A 12,802-nucleotide genomic window follows, 5' to 3' on the forward strand; every position below is an offset into this window, starting at 1 on the left:
AATAAAGCGTAGTAAATTTTTTAAACTTACACGGCCGTTTGGATGCACAATTTAAAATATTAATTCATCTTGAAAAGGTTCATGACTTTGTGTATTTGGGCTCAAACATCAGTAACACCGGTTGGTTGTGACAAAGAAATTAAAAGTACGAACGTTTATCTTGTCCAAACGCTGGTTTTCTCATTATTCCTATACGGAGTAGAAACGTGGACATTGGGAGAGTCAGAGAGAAAAAAGATCGACGCCTTCGGAATGTGCTGTTGGAAAAGGATACTCAGAATTCCATGGACGGCGATGCGTACAAATGTGTCCACATTGAATAAATTAAATATTGGGATTCGCTGTTACAGGCAAATCCTAAAATATTTTTAAAACATAGCCAGGAGAGAACCACACAGCCTCAAAAAGCCTGTTGCGATGGGGGGAAGAAGATCCGGAGGTCACTCACCTACCCGATGGAGCGACTTGATTAAATCTTCGCTGGGGTCTACAGTGGCGGAAGCTCTTCGCTCTGCTTAAAACAGGATAACCTGGAGGCAGACCCCAACAATAATGACCTAGTACAGCTGTCATCCTGTCATAAGAGAAAGGACGAGAGGGAGAGATGCACAATGAGTTTTTCTGGGTCATTATGCTATGTGTCGTTCACACTCTTTTCACAACGTCCGTCGTCAGAATGTTATGAATAGAGAGATGCACAATGAGTTTTTCTGGGTCATTATGCTATGTGTCGTTCACACTCTTTTCACAACGTCCGTCGTCAGAATGTTATGAATAGAACTGCTAAAATTTAAAACAGTTTTCGGCACATCTTCAAAAATCAAAAATCTTCTGAAATCATTTAGGAAACCGGAGCCTCTCAGAGCTGACTGTATTGGCAAGTGGAGTTGTAAAAAGCTGCCCTAAGGTGTAGATACACCGGGTAGACTGCCAGAAAACATCCAACGATATTACTTGAAGGCATCGAAGGATGCAGGCTGGGCTCCCGGAAAAATCTTTGGCCGGACACCACATAGAAACGGTGCATAAGTTTTCTTCCAAAAAATCTTAGGGAGACTAAAGAATAATAAACTCTTTTAGTAAAGGAGCTATCGAAATTTACGAACATCCCGACATTGTAAACAGGATGATTAAAATCATACTACGGTACTGTGTTATAAAGAAATCACATGAAAGCGTTAGCTGTAAAACAAATTAGATTTTAAAATAACAAGCTGCACATAGCAACGATTGCGACAAGATACAAATCCCAAACCCACAACGTTACATATCCATACAAATAACATAAATCCTGATGATGGACGCTGTAATTCGTTCCGAATCGTCGGAAAATAGTGTTTGGGTTATTATGTCTAATGACACAAATGTCAGAAAAACGCATCGTGCATTAGATAAGCTTCCAAGGTTCTAAGTACATAGGTACAGTAATTAATTCTCCTTTAAGTAAATAAAATACTACCTACTTCAAATTGAACTAAGTAACGAACTAATTTAATAATTGATTGTGTATGTAGATGTCAATACAATATAAGCGCATTATTATTATTGTGGTAATATTTTCTTTTTTTTTTTAAATATGCGTTTGGTATTTACCGCCGCGCTTTTCTTATAAAACTTTCAAATGAATCATTTTTCTGCCTATTGAAAAACCAAAATAATATAATAGGAAAATATCACTTTTTTTACATTTTTCAAGTAATAAAGGTTTATGAAATACTGTCCAGTAAAAACATTTTTTTTTGCTAATTATTGGTAGCATAAAAGTAGGTGCGAAGGTTTTCACGGTAACTGTTATCAATATGTTTCTTTTTTGGGTGATACCGTGTGTGTTGGATTTGTTCCGTCGTTTCGGCTACCATAGCAGGAGCCATCTTCAGGTACACATACGGTATCGCCCAAAAAAGAAACATATTGAGCATAAAAGTATTTTTAAATTTGTAATTTTGAATTCCCGTAAAAACGGTCAATCTTTTGGCCACGCCCCTAACACGTCACGATTCATCTTTATTTGTTCCTGACCATGCAAATTTGTTTAGAACATTGTCACGAATCTTGACGTCACAACTACCTAAGCCAAACATGTCGCGGTTTGCTTGCGACGTATTTTAATTATTTATTTTTTTAAATTTATGTATGAAAACATTTCTCCACAATATCCATATTGATTTTAAAAATATAATGAATTATTCTTAATCCATTTCATATTTTTTTATCGGTATTCGTAGTATGTGATATTTCCCTATAGTAAATATTTACCAAAACTCTGCACATGTCAATATTTTGCCCATTTGTCAGTAGTTCATTGAGTCTTGTTTTATAATTTTACTCCACTGGCAATTTACACGTCTTTTTTACTCGATTTAAAAACAAAATAATATACTTATTTAGGTATGAAAATAATCGTGTTTATGTTAAGTATTCGAGTTGTTGCGGAGCAAAAATACTTCTCTCTTGAAATACCATAGTGTTGATATTTGGCCAGACCTTTTAACAAATCAGTTGAAGTTATTTAAAAAACGCAAAAAAAAAACATAACCGTGACTATAGAGCGATAGTAGCGAGACGATACAAACAATTCAGCCGGAACAGGACGTCGGAGTATGTTACCAAGAATAACTGTTAATAAGTAAGGTAAAAGGCATCACTTACTTGCTCTGCTTGCTCATTCACAGAATCGAAGTAATGTCAGCTTGTCTTATAACTTGCTGTTTTTTTATTAGTGCAAAATGGCCGTAGAGAATTATTACGAAATACCCACAAATTATAAAATTGATTGGTGCGGCGACGTGGGATCTGAATGTAATTATTGTAAGCAGACCTAACAACAGTTTGAACGTATTTAACTATTTATCTCGGATTATTTGTAGCAATCTTTTTATTTCCAGCGGTGGAATCGGCATAACTTTGAATAAACATTTATCCCAAAAATATTTTAGATTTACTAGTACTTTTTTATGTATAAAACTTATATTAAAGCTTACATTAACAGTATATTAACTAATCACATACAACTATTAATATTATTTTCCAGTCACACGTTCTCATATTTTCAATACCGCAGAACCGTAGATTATTCGAGAGATTCAATGACGCTTGAACTATTAGCTTTAGCGTTATAATAATTATATAAATATATTTTTATTTGATTTATTTTTCATGCTTTTTACAATAAATATTACAAATACAAAATAATCTATCACATAAACTAAAATATCCCACAAAGGCCTTGCTTGTGCGTGTATCAGTGACCTTTCACCATTTCACCATTACTTAAAAGGACGACATCTCTCGTTATTTGTGAATATGCCTGGGCATTGTCTACGAAGTCTTTCTTCTCCGATTTATACTGATAACCGTGGGGGGATCCATTCGCGGTTTCAGTATTGTTATTAGTTATCTTCTTTTCTTTGTTGTACGCACTTTTGTAGAAGCCACTGAAGAGGTACAGGAACACCGTTGCGTTTCCGATGAAGAAATATGATATGGCAGGGGAATGGCCGCAGTCAGATACCACGAGGAGGGAGAGGTATGCAATCATCATACAAAACTGGATCTAAAAAAATACAATAAACTTAACATATTGGTGTTTATTTAACAGAGTAAATAATAATTTTGTCACTGAATTATCTGCATACCGGATCCGACACACTAAAGTTCCGAAAATATTCAGGATATGAATTTATAGAAATCAACGTTAATTTGTCTTCTAAAGCAAATAAACAAATAAATCTTGCAACAAAGTAAAAGAATATTTTTTTTGTTACAAAACTTTCTCAAAATTAATCTAGGTCTCGGTATAAGTACAACATAGAAACAAAGGTCATCGTGAATGGATTTTTTGTGAAATACTTCATAAGCAGACGTATGTATTCTTACAGCAACTATTTAAACGTATTATAATAAAAAGAAAATACACAGTAAATGTATTGTCTTTAATTCAAACGAACAATATGAATTTTCGCAATTTTACGTAAATATTTATAAAATTTAAATGAATAAAATAATACGAGAAAAGGAGAGATTTTTTTGTTCGTTTTTGATAATAACTCACCAGTTGAATGACGGTCATGTACTTCTTCCACCAAAGATATTTCTGGTAAGCTGGTCCCATGGCCGATATCATGTAGTAGGTGTACATGAACACGTGAACCACCGAGTTCAGCAGCCCGACCATGGCTCCCTGCTCGCCCGGAGCGAACTTAAGGAAACACCAGGAAAAGATGACGGTCACGGAGTGATGGTACACGTGAAGAAACGTGATCTGGCGGTTTCTTTTCCTCAGAACGAAGAAGACGGTATCCAGCAACTCGGTCACCTTAGCGAAGAAGTACCACCAGGATCCTTGGAGAAGCTAAAAAGAAGAACGTATTTACTACCTATATTTTTCCCTCGCCGGCCAGTTACAATTACTCACTGATTTTGAACTCTTACTAATGACCCTAAAACCAAGACTGAAAGTAACCAATAGTGTGAATTCAAAGAAAGAATTACTGTATATTTAAAAATATCCCAGAAAAAAAAACTTTTTCAAATGGTTACCAGTTCTGAAATTTGAAAAACGCAAGTATTTGGACCATTAAGGATGGAAAAAAATTATGTCCCCGTGGCGAAGTTAGTTAGACGGCCAACTGTAAACTGGAATCACGGATTCGATTCCCGCCAGTAGCAAGAAAAAAATCCAAGAAAGATTTTTTTCTCAATTGGTCTGGGTGTTGTGGTATATTTTTCGTTACCTCCTTCCATATTCCATCTATCCCACCTGCTGACAAGCCTCAAAATAGGTTAAGCGGGATATTCCATTTTAAAAAAATTAAAAATATATCGTTTATCGCGAAACATATATTTTAGATACACATTCAGTGATTTTTGCAGAATATGAATAATATTTCAATAGAGATACAGTGGTATTCGATGATTTGTTCAGATGGAACTACATTTAAAAGTAAAAGCGCATTAGTATTTAGATAATATGAATCGTATCAAAGAATTACTTTTTCATAGGAATTTCATACTAACTAAAGGTTTACCTCTGACACTTTTAATATTTGCCAGAGCTCCTCCTAAAACACGGCTTCTTACAGCACGGTTGTGTATGTAACACATGTCTGTAAATATATGAAATAAAACAGGGGATGTTGTCAGCTGAAGCAGAAAATGACCGCAAATCATCAGAAAATTAAATTATAAACATATTTAAACTTGCAAATCGATTAGAGCCTATCAAAATCACCAATTTCCGAAAGATGGCAGACACCGCAAATGATAAAAAGATACAGAGTTAAGATGATTATCATTCAACCAAAAATCGATAATGTTCATTTGTGTCGAGCAGCGTTAATATCATTAAATCAACATTAAAGTTGAAAACTTTACTTGTTGCTGTTATCGTTTTACTGTTAGACACATACATATGATTTTTTGTAAATGACATTTTCAAAAAACACTGTTTTATCATTTTTTTAACATAACCCTCCTTTCTGTACTGGCTCTGGTCTCATTTAACACGGTTTCATATAACCCGTCATTTTATAGGAGCCTATCTACCGTGTTTGTTGTAGGAGGGTTACCTGTATTTATAGAAACCTATCTACCGTGTTGTAGGAGGGTTATTTGTATTTTTTATGATTGCCTTGACCTAATAAGTAAGTAAATACAATGCAATTAAAACAATACTAACAAACGCACATGCATCACAAAACTAGGGAATTATAATATTTCTAAACACTTTATTGTATTTCAAAGCTAATAGGATTTAGTACGATGACCTATTAATTAATTTACTATTAAAGTCAGTTTAAATCCATCAAGAAAATATTTGAATGATAACATTGTCTAGATAATACAGTTACAATTTGTCGTTTTATCAATATTCATTCAAAACCCATACTTCACGAAAATGCCGCAGTAGAGTTTAGCTCTTTTATTTTTCGACACCATTTTGAGTTTTTCCAAGTTTTGGTAGACAAGATCTGGATTCTACCCCCTAGGGTGTTATTACGATAAATATATTACAACAGAAAGGAAAAATTCCAGGAATTAACAGGGTTTATTACCTGTCATTGGTTGGTTTGAGTGGCCACTTTATTAATTGCGTAATATTATATGGATGCTCAAACATAGACAGAATGGTGAATATTACATTAAATAACTAGATAAAGCAGCCGATGACAGGTCATAAGCCCTGTAAATGACTAGACTTCTATACACCCTTCTGTAAAATGTTTCTTATGTCTGTTGTGACATATTTGTATTTTATTTTTGTTTTCTTTTTGGGCAAATTAAAAAAAAGACTCGTGATTAAAATAATTTATTAAAATACTCACGTGATTTTTCATTCTTGGATTTATATTCGTTTTCTGGAAACATGCCGAACTAAATAATGTATTAAAAGGAAGCTCCACACGCAAACACTAAAAAAAACAATTAATTAGAACTTAATGTTTTAAGATTAAGATTTAAATTGGTTGTAATTTTTTTTAAATAAAGGGATTGACAGATTATTTTAAAATAATTAAATGCTTTTGTAATTAATGTTGTTAACATTAGAATATTTACCATCCAAACCAATAAAACAGAAGACACCACTTGGATTCCATTATAAAAAATCATTGTTTTCCTAAGTTCTAAAGGCGCCCTATTTTTCATGATTGCCGGGCCTATTTTAAGCACAAAAGCCAAATATACAAAAACAATCGCTAATATTGTTGCCGGATCATCCATTAACAGCCATTTATCTACTTCTGCATCTGAAAAGAAGAAAAAAAATATCAGTGGAATATTTATTTGTTCTACTAATTAAAATGTATATTAACATGCTTGTATATTATATCAATTTTAAACTGCCAATGTATTTCATAAATGTGACAGTAATGTTTATATATTCTGAGATATAAGACATCTATTCATTTATTCCTTCAAGTTTTTCATTATATTAATTTAATTTAATTTATTCGCAAACAATTAAATAAAACGTTTTTACAATGTTTCAAAACCTTGACTGATGTCGATTTATTATTTTTAATGCCTTCACACAAATATTGCGCAGACGACATCAAAGTCTAATCTTTACATCGAATTTTTTAATACATTTTTTTAATCAATTTGTTTTTAAATCGTATCGTAAACAAACAAAGTCAATGTTTTACATTCCGACGAGTTACTGAATCTCAATTAGGGACCAACGTTTTTCAGTTTATATTTCGAACAAAAAACAATGAAAGTTTAACATTTTTTAATAAATAAATATGTCACTACAAAATATAAACCAAACAATTTGAACAGTTTCTTTCAAAAAAAGAGATGAAAATTAAGGAAGTGGCAAATCTAGGACTAAGGGAGATAAGATCGTTGACGTCACATACTACGCAGACGATGCAACCATATTGGCAGAATCAGAAGATGTATCACAATGCATGTTACACAAGTTTATCTGGCATCACAATAATTTAACACGAACATTTATTTCAGTTAGTAAAACAAAAAGTTTAACAATATCTAAGCACGCTAAGACATATGCAAACTGGTGATAGACGATAGTACATTGGAATAGGTCATGTCTTTTTAATATTTACGTGTTAAAATCTCAAGCCATGGCGACCAATACTCCAAAGTGAGGAAACAAACGAGTAAAGCCTTGGCAGCATCTGGATGTCTGAAAAATATCGTATGGCATAATCAACACACGCGGAATCGAAAGCAAGATTCGGATATACAAAACGTGCAACAAACCAATTATGGTATATGCAGTACAGACAAGGGTGGATACGGTAAGAATAAAAACAAACTAAAAAACTGTACTAGGAAGAATCGCAGGGAAAACTCTAAGGGACCGAATGCGGTGTCGAGAAATTAGGCGGACTCCGATACCCGGGGCAAAGTACGTTGGAGCAGAACAAGAAGAAGATTCTGGAGAGACTACGTCAACAGAATGGACAGCTTCAGAATTTCCCTACACAGTAGCCCACGAAATCCCAGTTAGTCGTCGTCTCCCCGGAAGACCAACAAGGATATGGAAGGACAGCTGGAACTACAATTTATTAACCTATTTATTTATTTATTTATTTATTTAGTTCTATGTATTTACATAGTCTAATATATATTTACAACACAATATTTACATCTATACTTATTCTAACATTATTTATCACTATTATACACTTAAAATCCTAATTTATAATATTCACTGTTTCATATGTACATTTTCATTAATTATATTCACTATTTACACTATTTACTACCTAATATTTTTCACATATATACTTTTTACATTTAATTTTAAATATATTTACATAAATTTCATTTTTTATGCTTTCTGGCATTTCTTCAAACAGTTTTATTCCCTTGTACATAAGGCAGTTCTGGGACATTGCTTTTGATTTTTTTTCCAGTCTTATATTTTTAGATCCTCTTGTTGCATAGTTATGAAAGAACTCATTATTTTTTAGTTTATCTTGAAAATATCTCGGAACTATTCCTTTAATAATTTTGTTTATTTCATTGGCAACATTGAATTTGATTCTTTGATCAATGGTCATGATATCTAGAAGTTGAATCATTTTCTTAACATTTGTTCGTCTTCCACATCTTAATATTATCCTCATCGCTTTGTTTTGTATTATTTGGAGTCTTTTTAGATCTCCTTCATTACTTAAATATAAAATACTGGAGCAATAATCAATGTGGGGAACGATAATACTTTTAAATATCAGCAGAGAGGTTTTAATGTCTAATTTATTCCTTATCCTTCCTAACAGGGATACCTTCTTTGCGATTTTCTTACTCGTATAGTCTGCATTTTTTGAAAAAGATAATTTAGAGTCAATCCAAACTCCTAGATATTTTATGCTTTCAACATTCTCAAGAACTTCTCCATCTAATTCAACACTGTGATCACTGTTAAAACAGCGTTTCTTACCCATTATCATACATTTTGTTTTTCCTACATTTAGTTTTAGCTTATTTGCTTTAAGCCATTTGGAGACTGTTTTTAATTCTGCATTTATTTTCCTTATTGCTGAATCATATTCGTTATCAGCTACATAAATTAAGGTATCATCTGCAAAAAGTCGAACTTGGCAGTCAGACAATGTTAAAGTCATATCATTTATGTACAAAATAAACAATAGTGGTCCCAGAACAGATCCTTGTGGAACTCCCAAATCATTTTTTTGTTGATCTGACGTTTCATTATTAACCTTTGTCATTTGCATGCGATTGTTGAGGTAATTTTCAAACCATTTTATTTCCGTGTTTTTAATACCAATATTTTTTAATTTTTTAATGATTATATTTCGGTCAATAGTTTCGAACGCTCTTTTAAAATCTAAAAACACTGCAACTACATATTTATTTTTATCGATGTTCTCTTTCCAGTCATCTATAACAATATTAAGGGCCATTTCACATGAATTTTTAAACCTAAATCCCGATTGTTGATCACATAAAATATTATTTACATCTAAAAATTTTGTAAGCTGCATCTTTACTACTTTTTCCAGAACTTGTTCATATTTTGGTAGAGTATTTATAGGTCTAAAATCATCACATTTTTTTTGGTTGTTTTATTTTTGGTATGGGAACTACTGTAGATATCTTCCACTTCTCCGGAAAAACTCCTGTTTTAAGTGATTCATTAATTATTTCTACAAAAGTTTTTCCAATTACAGCAAAAGCATCACACATCAAATTTATGGTTATTCCATCGGGACTTGCCTTGGATGTCATAGATTTTAGAATAGCGAGTAATTTTTGTTCACATATTTCTTCAAAAGCAAAGTCATTATATAAATGCACATTATTATTTTGTTCTGCTTCTTCCACCGGAATACTCTCATTTATTTCAATTATGCTTTTTATATAGTAGGTGTTAAAACGATTTGCCAAGCTTCTGTCGTCTCCCAAGTCCTTTGGAAATTCTATATTTTCATCAATATTGGTAATTGGTTCACTTTTGATCATACCTTTAATATTTTTCCACAATCCTTTTGAGTTATTTTTGCTTTTTTCGATTTTACAAACATAATAATTATTTTTGTTTTCTTTTAGTGCTTTGACATATTTGTTTCTACTTTTTTTATAGTTTTCCCAGTCTATGTGGCTTCCCGTGAGCTTTGTTAATTTATAGTACTTATCTCTTTCCATTCGCATTATTTTTAAGTCTTTAGAGTACCATTTGTTGTACGGTTTGTTTATTATTTTCATTTCTGGTATAACTGTATTGACAGTTTTTTCAATGAACTGTATCATTTTATCAACTTTTTCTTCGAATGAAAGTTCGCTCAAGTTTGACCATTGATTTTCTTCTAATTTTTTCAGAAAAGATACTTTATCATAACATTTGAAGTTTTTTATGTATTTACATCCATGAATATTATCTTGTTTAAAGCCTTCTAATCCTATTTCAATTGTATTGTGGTCCGTGATCTTATAATCGTCAACTATTTTTACATTCAGATTAAAATCATTACTTATAACATAGTCAATTAAAGTTGAGGATGTCTCTGTAACTCTTGTATCATTTGTTACTAGTTGTTTCATACCGTTTTGTCGTATTATTTTCAGTACCTTTTTGGTATAGGTATCATTACTTTGATTTAGATTTATGTTGAAGTCACCTGCAATCACATTAATATTTTTTTCTATCAGCACATTTTGGCACCATTCATCAAAATATTCTAGGAATTTTTTAGCACTTGAATTTGGTGATCTGTAAATTACACAGTAATATCCCTTTCTCGGTCCTTTTCTAATCTTTATTCCTAATATCCAGTACTCTCTCTCATACGATTCATTAGTCACTTCATCAAATATGATTCCTTGTTTGATAATTATTATTACCCCCCCTGTATGTCTGCTATTTGAGTCACACCTTACTGTAGTATACCCTTTATAATTTATTTCAAAATCTTGTATGTCTTCCGTAACATGGGTTTCACTTAACATTAACATCAGCGGTTTAGATTTTTCCAGTAATATTTGTACTTCTTCGTGGTGCGAAATAAGACTTTCTATGTTCATGTATAGTATTATTTCACTTTGGTATTTTTTTATAAAAAAGAATATTTATTTTTTTCGTTTTCAATCTTTTTCTTATAAACTGCGCAGTCGTAACTCCATGCTGCATGGTTTGTGTCTATATTAAGTTTTAGTAAATTTTTTGCCGTAGTGCAATTGATGCATTTTTCATTTCCTGCGGGTTCTTTACACTCCCTACTTTTGTGGTCACCCATACATTTCGGGCACGTCGGATGCTCATGATTGCATTCACTTTCCTTATGATTGAATCTGTAGCATTTAAAACACCTTCTTACTTCAACAGCATCGTATACTCGACACCTTTCCCACCCGATGTTTACTTTTTTATTTTCAATAAATCTTTTGTGTGTCGCTCCATCCACCTCAAGATATACGGTAAAATTATCGAATTCTTTTTTCGGTGAAGAATATATGTTAACGACATTTATTAATTTAGGTTTATATTCCTCCATGAAGTCATTTTGGTTTAATATATTATGTAATATTTCATCCTCAGAATATTTTTGAGATATATTTATTATTTTTAATCTTGGTAATCTTTCTTTTGGTATTTTAAATTTATATTTATCTCCTATTTGAGTTTGAATAGTTTCTATTTTTTTATTGTTTTTACATTCCAGAATGACTTTTCCGTTCCGAGCATTTTTTATTCCCGTAATGCCAGTTATTACTGGGTCAATCTTTTTTTTTATTTCTTCAATGGTTTTTTTTGTTGTTTGCTGTTCTTTTGGCTCGATTATTATAATTTCCGCCTTGTGCGTTATCTTTTCTTTGCTTTGAATATTTATTGATTTGAAAACATTGTTTTCCCCACTTATTTCGGCCATTTTAGCCGCCATTATGCTTATAACTCCTAGTATTTCAGTGCTTTTAGGAATTAATTTATTGATTTGGTCCTTAGTCAACTTTGTTGATGCATCTGTTATACACTCTTGTAGTGCTTTAACAGCATTTTTGGCATCTGCAATATACAATTCCATATTTACTGCCCTCTATTGGTAGGAACCCGAACAGAATGTGCACTGTGTGTAATGGTTTATATTTTCACTGTTTTGCCCTCTGTTGCTATTTACCGAAACTACTTTGTAATTTGCAACAATATGTAAATCATTATAACTCAAATCAAAAATATTTCTAATATTAGGGTTTACGACCTTTTCCACTCGTTTTTCAGTCTTCCCTACACCGTCACGGTAAATCTTAAAGTTATTTTACTATAAACTTCCTTCTTTATTTTTATTTCACTTCTTTTAACGTTAGAATTTAAATAGATCTTACACTGACATATTATCACCTGTCACTTTGATCACAATCCAATACTACCTGTTGAAACTTTTGCGTTTATACGCACCATTATTGGCCATCTACTAAACGTGTTCGGAAATTCCACATGGCCCTAATCTGGGTTTTCTTTTATTGTGTTTGGTTATAGGCATATTGACTTTTATTAAAAAAAAAAAACACTAATTTAACTTTTTTTTTTGAAAATGGTTTTATTTTGTTCATTTTATTATTACACAGTTTCCCTGTAATAATAATTTTAATAATATTTCGTAGCTCGTTCGTTCCATCTTTGTGATATTTACTTAATTTTAAAAATTAAATTATACAATATTTGAAACATTTAAGTTTGTAAGTGAAAATTCTTGATGGAAGTTCATTGTAATTTATTATATAAATAAAACACGAGTGATACTTTAATCCACAAATTTGGAATATCCAGTGACCGGTTTCATCGCTTTCGTGACATCTTCGAGACTGGTATCTT

The 12,802-nt window shown here is 32.0% G+C and overlaps 1 protein-coding gene across 4 annotated transcripts in view; it reads right to left on the reverse strand.

Moving 5' to 3' along the window:
- Window positions 1-1,556: 1,556 nt before the first annotated feature.
- LOC148285690 (very long chain fatty acid elongase 7-like) overlaps window positions 1,557-12,802 on the reverse strand; it is a 78,981-nt gene continuing 67,735 nt past the window's right edge. For 3 of the 4 annotated variants that reach the window (XM_088238344.1, XM_088238480.1, XM_088238558.1), the window contains 4 exons: window positions 6,556-6,746; window positions 6,324-6,410; window positions 4,052-4,351; window positions 1,557-3,553 (listed from right to left, as the gene is read on the reverse strand). In XM_088238344.1, the coding sequence (XP_088094470.1) occupies window positions 3,242-3,553; window positions 4,052-4,351; window positions 6,324-6,410; window positions 6,556-6,746 (890 nt within the window). In that variant the 3' untranslated portion in view covers window positions 1,557-3,241. The remainder of the gene's footprint in view (window positions 3,554-4,051; window positions 4,352-6,323; window positions 6,411-6,555; window positions 6,747-12,802) is intronic. The other variant, XM_088238410.1, reaches the window with a different exon arrangement.

This window comes from Micrasema longulum, unplaced genomic scaffold, assembly GCF_059751315.1.
Source record: "Micrasema longulum isolate JH-2025_06_02 unplaced genomic scaffold, ASM5975131v1 h1tg000013l, whole genome shotgun sequence".
Lineage (NCBI taxonomy): Eukaryota > Metazoa > Arthropoda > Insecta > Trichoptera > Brachycentridae > Micrasema > Micrasema longulum.